This window comes from Rhinolophus ferrumequinum, chromosome 13 (genome assembly GCF_004115265.2).
Source record: "Rhinolophus ferrumequinum isolate MPI-CBG mRhiFer1 chromosome 13, mRhiFer1_v1.p, whole genome shotgun sequence".
NCBI lineage: Eukaryota > Metazoa > Chordata > Mammalia > Chiroptera > Rhinolophidae > Rhinolophus > Rhinolophus ferrumequinum.
Genome location: NC_046296.1, coordinates 46,156,047 through 46,166,908, shown reverse-complemented (window position 1 = coordinate 46,166,908; position 10,862 = coordinate 46,156,047). Strand labels below are relative to the sequence as shown.

At 41.1% G+C, this 10,862-nt stretch overlaps 1 protein-coding gene across 12 annotated transcripts in view; it reads left to right on the top strand.

The window, feature by feature from the left end:
• CEBPZOS (CEBPZ opposite strand) overlaps positions 1 to 10,862 on the top strand; it is a 48,866-nt gene that overhangs the window by 21,190 nt on the left and 16,814 nt on the right. For 3 of the 12 annotated variants that reach the window (XM_033124396.1, XM_033124394.1, XM_033124395.1), the window contains exons 1-4: positions 6,622 to 6,825; positions 9,035 to 9,150; positions 10,144 to 10,188; positions 10,780 to 10,862. In XM_033124396.1, coding sequence (XP_032980287.1) covers positions 6,722 to 6,825; positions 9,035 to 9,150; positions 10,144 to 10,188; positions 10,780 to 10,859 — 345 coding nt within the window. In that variant the 5' untranslated portion in view covers positions 6,622 to 6,721 and the 3' untranslated portion in view covers positions 10,860 to 10,862. Of the gene's footprint in view, positions 1 to 6,617; positions 6,949 to 7,978; positions 8,176 to 9,034; positions 9,151 to 10,143; positions 10,189 to 10,779 lie in introns of those variants that run through there. The other 9 variants (XR_004424800.1, XM_033124393.1, XM_033124399.1 and 6 more) reach the window with 8 other exon arrangements.

Genomic DNA, 10,862 nt, shown 5'->3' with positions numbered 1-10,862 from the left:
CAGTACAATGGTATCTTCTGTCCCCTGAGTTTATTCCCTGCAGGTCAAGGTCTCCAGAGTGAGATGCTCACTGTCTGCAATACAGTCTCTCCCCAGCAGCCACTCTCTTCTTTGTACCTTGGATAAACGGGGCTACAATTCCCACCTGTTTTGCAACTTGGTGTGGCCCTGGGGCTAGTGGGAGGTGAGCTGAAGTAATGCATGCAACTTCCTGGCCATGTCCTTACCACAGGAAGTTGATTGTTCCCTAATTCTTCTCTATGCCCTTTCCCACACCTGGAGGACAGACATGATGCTGGCCAGCCAGACTTGCAAATTCAGAGAAAAATAGCCCTCCAGAGGATGGTAGACCAAGAGAGAGAAATCTAGCTCACTGGACAACCTGGTGAAATAAAGCCACCCTCCCACTATCCACCTTGCATAACACAAACCTCCTTCTAATCTGTATGCAAAAGAATACAATTGTCTATCACGTTGGACCACTGAATTTTTAGTCTCTTTGTCACAGTAATTTAGCCTATATCCTGTTTAGTACACTTTCTGGGTTAAAATGTACTCTCACTGGCATCTTCTGAAGTCAAATTTCCATAAGCATATATTGCGCTTTTCTTCTTTCTCTCCTGTTCTCCTCTCCATGTCATACTCCTTTCTCTTCTTCTATTTTTTTCTCTAACTCTAGGAACATAGTTTTTTAAAAAACTATATTAACCCTTTCTTTAAACTAATGCTAACCCTTAAGAAGTTAACTCCTAGTTATGCAGTTACCTAGCTGCTACAGTCATTCATATATCGGTTAAAATCATAGCTAGCGTTATTTAATAATAGCTAACAAAAAATTGAACACTTGTATGTACCAGACATCCTGCCAAGCTGACAAAATTACACGGATGGTTTAATGTAACTTCATATTCATAACAGCCCTATGAAATCAGTGTTACTATTGTTACTGTTTTACAGGTAGGTTTATTGGAGTTTTACTGACATGGGAGAGCTCCCTCACTGCAAAAGTTGTAAGCCTCCCTCACTATAGAAATTTTGTCTCCTTTTCCCTAGTTTCGTAGCTCCTTAGCCCCTGGCTTTGATTACTCTTCTAATCAGTTTCTGAATTCTAGACTAAAGATTGCTCCTAGCCTGAATCACAGAAAGTCTCTCAGATAACTACTTAAAGCCTGTGACTTCCAAACATCCCCCAAACTATTCGGGACATCCCAGGCCAGTATACATGTTGATTGTAATCATTGAAGCCTAATGTTCTTGCCAACCCATGCTGGGCCCAGCTCCTGGACAATTGACACCACTCAAATGATCAGTCGAATGGCCACAGGCTCTATAGAGTTAATGGATTTATCAATTAAAATCTATTTTTCCTCATTTAGGGGCCTTGGGGATACAGAGGATACCCCAGCAAGATTGCCAGTCCCAACCAAAGAAGACAATGTGGTCTTCCAGGTGGATCTCGAGACCCCCTCCTCTCTAAGATCCATAGGGCGAGAGTTCTGTGAATCCCCCATAGGTAGGGACAGCTCTATGCCCCTGCCCAGCAGGAAGCAGATACAGAAAAACAGACCTTCTGTCCCTCAACTTCCAGTAGAAATTTTATGGGGATCACATCTCTCAAGGGAAAAACAAGGCAGGCAGTTAGAGACAGGTATTGGGTCTCTGCATTCCTGCATAACCCATAGTATTCAGCCACCCAAAAGACCGCCCCTCTCTGTCCAAAATTTCCTCTTTTCATTGTAATTATCTACCCCTATGAGGAACAAACGGGTACAAAATTCCCAACTAGGTTAAACCGGCTGCTCATACCTGCACAGTCTAAAAAGATGAGGTAATAGCCCCTTGTCAATCACAGGTACCAATCAAGTGGTCCCATGCCCAGAAAGGAACAGCCCATTCCAGAGAAAAAAGGATAAAAACTGCAAGTCCTTTACAGTCTGGGCCCTTTGAGTCTCTTTAGCTTTGCTTTTGCTTAGGGGCCTGCTCCAAAACTTTTGGAGTATGCTTTTCTCCTAATAATGCCACCTTGAGCCATTCTCTACTGCTCAGGTCCACTTCTATTTCTTTGAAGTGTACTATCTCTTCTAATACACTACTCTTTCACCACTTTATTTCTGTGTCTCATTCAATTCTTTGTTCGAGACGCCAAGAACCTGGACACCGCGCCAAGAACAGCCCACTCTCTGGTAACATTACCTAGCAAAGTAGAGTCAGCTGTTTAAGGAGCTGGGATTCCAATGCAGGCCTTGCAGCTGAGTCCCCTGGCAAAAAGACAATTAGGGTGAGATCTCAATTAGGGGTCCCAGATTTACTTAGTGCCTCTGCTTTCTTGGTGCTTGTTTATCTGCTACAAGAAACAAGACCATGGGACTTTTCACTGAAAAAAAATCTTACTTTCTGAGGAGAGAGATTTTTAATATTCTGGTTTCTAGAACACTTTGTTTAATAACAGCATTTTGGGACAAACACTATATCAAATGTACACAATTGTCAGATGCATTCCAATTTCAGAAATGTAAAACTATAGAAATACTTGCATCATAGAATAAGGAAATTGTATATGTCAACAGAAAGTGTCTTACAGAGGCAGATGGAGTAGAAAAACTTTGAATTTCCATTTTACAGAGGGGGAAGAACTGACCAAGAGAGTTCCTAGTTAGGAATAGGTATCTGGGTTTTGTTTTATTTGTGATTATTTATTTTTAAAAAATATTTGGAAAAACAAAAACAAATATTTGTAAAAAGGTAAACTCAGAATATGTGTCTTACTATGTTTATATTTCCATGCAGCACTCCCCTATGAAGGTCTTATTACTTTACATAACAATAGGACGCTATTCACGGTGGGTGAGAAGGTTGTATATTTCAGCATTTCCCTCCCCCAAAAGAAAAGGGGTGGGACTGGACTCTCTGCCAAGCTGCTTAGTGGGGTTGTCCCTTACATTCTAAAGAGTCTGTTTCCCTGGGGAAGATAAAATTTAAGACATTAACTCAAATGTTGTTGTCTTTTGCTTGCATCTTTGTGGGTAAAACGTTATAAAAGACAATGTAGCTGGATCCTGTGCTGACATTAATGCCTGTTATTATAGGAGGATCAGGAGGCTGTTATGAATTGGTAAAATGAGATCCCATAAGCTCAGGGCAACCCGTCAACCTTACAATTCTACATACTTCGCTCTAATGATCTGGTATGCGTGAGAGGAGAAAACAGTAGCACGAATGATTGCAAAATAACATAGACTGCATGACACATTTGCACTGGTACGCCTTTGAGTGCAGGTGGGCCTCATGTGCTGTGAAATATCAGCTTGCATTCAGCTTCTCGGTGCATCCTGGCTTAGGATAAATGGTGGTGGGCCTCACAGAGTGCTGCCCTGGCTTGGCTCATGTCCTTGGGGGCAGCTGCACAGGAGGCTTCTTTAAAGTTCCTTTCCTTGAGATTAAAGATATCGTCCCACTTACCTTCTTTCTTTTTATTTTTTTTCTAGGATATGGACTTACACACCCCCCCAAAAAAGGGAGGGGGAGAGAGAGGGAACAGGTGACCAAAAAAGGCTCGGGTGATTGAAATGAACTGATTAGTAAAGCAAGAGGAATCAAGTAGCATATGGCTCCTGTGTGCTAGCTGGCCCAGGGCTGGTTTTCAGGAGCAGGTAAATCAACCCCTCTAGTTCCATCTTCCACTCTTTGTAGTACGGTGCCCCTTCAAGATTAAGTTGTGCTGTTGTTTTTTTTTCTCTTCTTTAGCAAGGGAAGTTCTTCTTCCCAGTGTAGTTTAAGATTGAAATTTACCTTGGAATTCTACGTGTATGGAAAGGGATGTAACCTTTTTGTATGTAGGGAATTTAGTAAAACTGGCTCCCCCCTTCAGAAGTTGAACACCAGAAAGGCAGGATGGAGATCAGGAGATGGTGGATGCTGGAAGCATTCAGGATCAAGAGAAGTTAATCTGGTAATGCTTTGGTCTTCTATTAATAGACTGAGAGTGATGGAGAGCCACTCTACTCCAGCCCCTGGGAGCTGGCAGAGCAGCGATCCTTCCCCCATTGTCCCTGACTCAGGGATTGTACCCCCAGTGGCCGCAGCTCCACTGCGCTGTGTGTCCTCTGGCAGCTGAAGGAAGCCTTGGCCACCACCAAGATCTTGGGCCTCTCTTGTTCAGTAGGTGCCCTTTGGCACCCAGCATCAGTGGGTCATCTAGACTAATCTCTGCTGCGTCATGTCAGGTAATTGAAAGTGCTTTACCTTGAGGATCCAGTCCAGGTTCATGAGCTGCTCTTCCTCTGAGGTAACCATGGCAGAACAGACAGCAAACTTCCTAGGTACCGGTTAATGTGGAGATCCCTGCTTCCTTTGCACTTATGACCACTATAGAAGACTGAGACTTGAGCCAGCTTGAGTGCCTGGGGTATGATGCAGCAAGAATTTCCTCTTGGCCACTTGAATTCCTCTGCCAGAGTTAGCAAATCAGGATCACACTGGGAATGTAGAGCCCTCAAAAGATCCTTTGGGAAGAGTGCTGAAAACTTGGAGGAAGATTGACCAGACTTCTGAACTGAGGAGCTTGAGTGTTTGCATCTGGGGTTGTGGCTGGGACGGGTTAGTTACCCACTCTCTGCAATTATGTGGAGGCACAGCCCTTACACCTGCTACTTGTGAGTCCCTCCACTTGTTACTTGTGAGAGTCAGTGCCACTTTGAAAACCTACCACCAGAGTCTCTCCCACCTGCCCCAGTACCCTCTGCACTCTACCTCAACTCATTGATCAAATCAATTTAATAAAAGTGTACACTTTTCCTTCCCTAAAGCTTGTGACCAAATGGTCCTTATCTCAAAACATGCTTGTGAAATCTAGAGTGGGGTCCAGGATGGGTAAGAAAGGAATACGAGGATGTTGTTTTGTGTGAGACTGGGAAACTCACCCCAATTAACAACCCCCCTTAAGTTTACAAACACTCCCCAGTGGAAGTGATTGAGTTTCTTTGTAATTATTTCAGTCTTTGTTACCTGGGTTTTTTTTTTTTTTAAATCTGAAGCATTCCAATTACTTTTTCATCTTGTTTTGTCATCCTGGTACCTTTAACACTGATGCTCTGGCATTTCAAACCAAAATGGTAGGGCCCGGCAGCTCAAGGTATAGAGTAAGTAGTGTGTTAAGTGAGACACACACACACACACACACACACACACACACACACACACACGGGAGGGGGGCAAAAAAAAAAAAAGAAAAAAGTATACAAGTGACCACTTTGGTCAATGTTGCTCGAGGAGTAGTTCGCCATAATCAGAAGTGTCTGGACGTTGATGGGTAAACACTCTGAGCACCTCTTGTAATTGCAGAAGTCAAATGTGACTTGTATTCGTCTTTTGTTATCGGTATATATTGAGTATTACAATTTTAATACAGTTTCCTTTCTTAAAATATGTTGTGTATACTTTTTTTGGCACTCTCTATGTGTGTCTGTGTTATATATATATATAACTGTTATATATATATATATAAAATATATAAAATATATATATATTTTATACACCCACATTTCTCACAATTTATGATAGTTTAGTTGTGCAAATGAACTCCATGGGCTGGAATGTGGGGTTGGATAGGAAATTTGGGATAGTCATGGAGAGCCTCTCAGAGGCACTTCCTTTACCTGGCACTGACTAAGACAGCTCCAACTATCACCCCTTTTCTAAAACCCCTGGATGGATCCCTCCGATTGGAAGCAGCGTCCTAATCATTGTGTGCTTTTCATTAGTTGTTTGTGGACATATTTTACCCCCCACTAGACTACAGCATTAGTGAAGGTAGATCTTTGTCTATGTTGAGTATTCCAGGCTATGTTTTGCACCTGGTACTTTAATAAATAGACCTTTAAATCCCTTTTCTCTTCCTCCCCTTCTCATTCTCCCTCTCTTCCTCCGCTTACCTGGTGGGCAGTACAGGCAGAGCTTCTCAAATTTTAATTTGCAAACGAGTTGTTTAGGGATCTGGCTGAAAGCATATTTTGATTCATTATATCTGCATTTCTAACAAGCTCCAAGGTGATGCCGATATTGCTGATTCTCAGACTATCACACTTTGGTTTGAAGGACGTAGAAATGTGATTAAGCACAGGCTTTGGAGTAAGCACCCTGAGCAGTTCAGTCTCTTATTCACTGTGATTGTGGGCAGAGTAAGCCTTTCCCCTTCTCTGTAAAATGAGATATTCACAGCATTGTGAGGATTAAATATAATAAAATGAAATAAAATGTACAATTTTCAAACATAATCCGTTCCGGAAGACCGTTCGAGTTCTGAAATGTTCGAAAACAGCCGACAGCTGGGCCTCAGGATCTTGCACTCGGTGGAAGCTGCGAGACAGGTTTGACTTCTGAGTTGTGTTCAAAAACCGAAGCATTTACTTCTGGGTTTACAGCGTTGGTAAACCGAAGTGTTCGTCAACAGAGTCTGTTCAAAAACCCGGGTACCACTGTACTACCTACCCCGCCTTCCGCCGTCTGGATGGGTTCCTAGGAAGAGAATAAATGGTAATTATGGTTGGGGGCGGTGCCAACACTGGGAAGGGTGGGGCTCTGCCAAGCCTTGCGCATGCGCAGTCCCGTGTGTACCCGGCCCAGGTAAGATACTGGCGCTTGGTTCTAGTTTCTCAGCATTGCTTGAGCTTACCAGAGTGGGAGTGGGGTAGGTTTTGGGGGACCTCGCTAGAGTTCTGGTGTCATGCTGAAGATACTCAGGCGTCACTGTCTGCAGCCCGCCGGAGGGATCGCGGGACAGGCTCGAGTGTTTCCGGGTCGCTTGGCGACCTTGGCCCCACCGGCCAGGTCGGTGCTGCCCGCGCTGCCCGGGCATGTCAGGTGCAGGACCGTCCGAGGATCCCCGGGGCGGTGGAGCGCCGAGGGCAATTCTAGGTGCACGGGAGAAGTGGGGAGCTGAGGAGATGGATGGTAGGAGCAGGGCGGGCCGGTGATGCGGTGGGTCCTGAGGGTCGTGCGTAGCCAGCCTGAGTCCGCGCTCTGGTTGCTGGGTTCTTGACGGTTGGAACCTGGAAATACTGGTTTTGCTAATTAGTTAGACGCATGGATGTAGCTGAGGAACTTCCTCTCCGATATCTAGACTGTGAGAGACCTTGCTGTTTGAAATCTTGAGCCGTGTTGATTTCCAGCTTTGGTTCACAGATGAGGGGTGTTTTGTTTTTTTTTTGGACGCAACTCCAACATTTGTCTTAAGCTGTGCACCCTGAGTCATCTTCTCAGTTCAGTGTGATGTTAACTCCATGACACACAGCCCTGCTTTTCTTTGAGCCCATCAGAGGAATGCTTTATTTTGAACTTCACCTAAGTTCCATCCTTCTCGAAATATCTCCTCCAACCTTGTTCTTCCTCTGCTAGTTAGTAACCTAACTTAGTCGTGGACAGTATGCCTTTGATGGTCTTTATCAAATAGGCCTTAGCTGTCGTTATAAACACCTCTCCTGAAGCTGCAGGACGTGGAATGTAAAACGTGTATATATATTTAAGAAAGGTAAATACTTTATTATACAGCTTTATTTGGACTTCATTGTTTTAACCCTTAGCCTCGCCCTCTCCCAACAAAACAAAATTTTCCGTGGATTCCTTACACTGTGGATCAGGCTGCAGGCAGGCCTTGTGTTGTTCTTTTCATGCCTTAAACATTAAAAATAACCCCAGGAGAGCTCCTTATACTGAACAGGACTTATTTCCTGTCAGTAATGGATAGCATGATAGTAAACAGCAAAACTCTCCCGGGCCACTCACCTGCCTCATGGTTTTATGTAAGGTCTTTTAAACTTCCTTTTCATTTCTTTTAGGTAAGAATAATAAAGTTTAATCTTTCAGTCCGCTGTGTGATATTATCAAAATAAGAGAAGGGAATTTTGGGAGAAAGGGACACCTGGTAACTATATTAGTAGGGTAATCATACAAAGGTAAGATATTTAATTACCCCCATCCTCAGGCATTATGAAAAGGAGTCAAAAGTGAATGAAGTAAATCCGACAGTGAGGAGAGAGCTGGGACTCTGAAATATTAGAGAACATACCATCTCTGCACAAAAGGACAGAGAATAGTGTGACAAAGAGCATACGTATCAGAATCCTGGGATTAAAAACTGTTGGTTCTCCTGTTCTGGACTTTGAGATTATAAGGAAGCAGGTAAAAACTTGCGTTTGCATTTCATATATTCAGTAGAGTATATTCAAATATGCTCTTTTTTCTTTCTATAGCCCTTTTCCTTGTTTAGCTTTTTCTTTAGAGGAAGAATAAAGTCTCAAATCCTCTATTAATGAGCTTTTAACTTCAGGAAGACAATTAAGATCTAAAGTCTCCTCTTGCCACTTACTAGTAGGTGATGGGGGTATTTTCCTCCTCATTTGGTGCAGGGGCCTCTTATAAGAAGTTGATTGCAGTTGCTTGCTAAAGGGCAGATTACTGGGGTGACAACCCTAGACTTGCATCAGCATCGGGGATTGGGGTCCCAGGAATGTGCATTTTTAAATAAGCTTTTGTGTGATGCAATTAGTTTGAAAATACTGTTAGAATAGTAGCTCTGCAGAAACAAGAACCAGTTCATTGCTCAGCTTTGTATGAAATGCTGGACTGTGATACATTATGTTGTATGAGTGAAAACCTCCAGCTATAAAACATATACAACTGTTTTTACATATTGTGCCCATTAGGTCATTAGGTCATATCTTAATTCCCAGTTCAGCTAAAAGAATGATTTACCGTCTCCCACCATTCTATAGACAATTCTAAAATCATAATTCCATAAATTTAGTTCTTTTTACAAATGCTTCTTCAGTTTTCATCTCTGTGCTTTATCCAATCACGTCTTTGGTTCATTGTGCCTTTAGGCATGGAAATTAAAAACTAGGAACAAGGGACATGTCTAACACAAATTAAGTATACAGTAACTCTGGGGTTTTATTCCCATACAGAATGATTTTTATGTAAGTGGTATTAAGTTTGAATATGCTTATTTAAGTTTACATATATTTGTTGTTAAATTTAGGATGGTCCGTAGTATGGAACCACTGGCAAAGAAGATCTTTAAAGGAGTTTTAGTTGCTGAATTTGTGGGCGTATTTGGAGCATATTGTTTGTTTAATAAAATGAACACAAGCCAAGGTAACCATAATTCAGATTTAACGATTTATAAAGGGGGGGTATACACTTATTTATGCATTTTAGGTGCTAAATGGCATTTTTACAGAAATTGCTTCTTCACTAAAAGACTCTTCCTCCTAAAAAATTGTTCATTTGTGGACTAGGGAAAATGGGTTTTACTAGTAAGGGACATATATAGTATGCAAGTAACTTTGGTCTGGCTTAGTTTGGGAGCATAAAGAGAGCACAGATGGAAGAAATACACCTCAGTGTTTGGTAGACTGAAGAACACAGCTGAATTGTAACCAATTCCTTAGGCTAGCATCAATACTGTGCACTAAAAACGTTTCCCATGCCACTGGCTATCCCCGAAAGTAATTATTTTGTGGAGCTAAATTTTATATTAGAGCCCACAGATTTTTTAAATTAGGAAGTGCTGCTTTTCTTCAAGCAGAGAATAATAGTCCTGGGTGGTGGCTACCTTTGAAACTTGTCATTTGTCTTCTTAAAGTACTTCACTGAACACTGTGTTCTAGGATGCTCCTAGATATTCAGTCTATACTTTTAAACTGTAAGGGTATAAAAGAGAACATCCAAACAGTATTTAAAAGCAAATTAAAGATTAACTTAAAAAACTGGGTATAGTACAATCTTATGTCTAATTCCAAAACAAGGTAAAATTCCATCCATAAAAAACAATTCAGTTACATAATGTAATTACACATTAACATTGAAACTTTGCTTTTAAATTACCATTTCTAAATACATTACATTATATACCTGTATACAGGCCAAAAATTTAAAAACTCCAAAGTAAGTACAGAAGGCTATATGTAAGGCAAGTGCAATTTAGACCCCAAAGGATATAGTTCCTGGATTACCAGGACCTTAACACAAATATCTAATCTATGGAATTCCTCTTTTATAGACCCTAAAGCTAACACTAAATTATGGCTCCGTGTGTTAATGGATTTCTAATCATGTTTAATTTTAAGACTTCTTTTTTTCCATCAGATTTCAGGCAAACAATGAGCAAGAAATTTCCCTTTATCTTGGAAGGTATGTTTTTCCTTAAGTAAAAATAAGACTACCAAACAACTTTTTTCAAGTAACCTGTAAATTAAACAGTAACTTCTTTATGACTAATTAAGCGTTCACTGACTAAATTTTGTGGTGTCAATTTACAACAATACTATTCATCCCTATTTTAACTTCTTCTAAGAACACAGTAGAAAAAATTCACATTTAGTGTTATCTAAATAACAGCAGTTAGCTAATGGACTGGATTCATAATTCTTCCAGTGATTAAGAATGTAAACTTTGGAATGAGACATATCTGAGGTGTTGATGGAATCAAACAACAGCTGAAAACTTAAAACCAATCTCAGGTTGCTAACTTCTTGGAGCTCTTTCTTTCTTTGTCAAGTACGGATAATAATGCCCACCTCACAAATTGTTACAAGGATTAAACAACACAGTATGTGGTGTAAAGTAATGCTTAATAAATAGTGCTCATCACAATGATTAGTACAGATGCTACCGCTGTACGTGAACTATGTAGCAAGAAGGAAAAAATGTTTGATTTTTCTTAATATTGTTTAATTAACATTTTTACATGGTTTTATAAATGACAACTATTTTTATTTATAGCTTATTACAAATCTGTTGAATATTCTGGAATGTATGGAATCAGAGTGCAAGATCAAGAAAAATGGCTGAACAGCAAGTGAGGA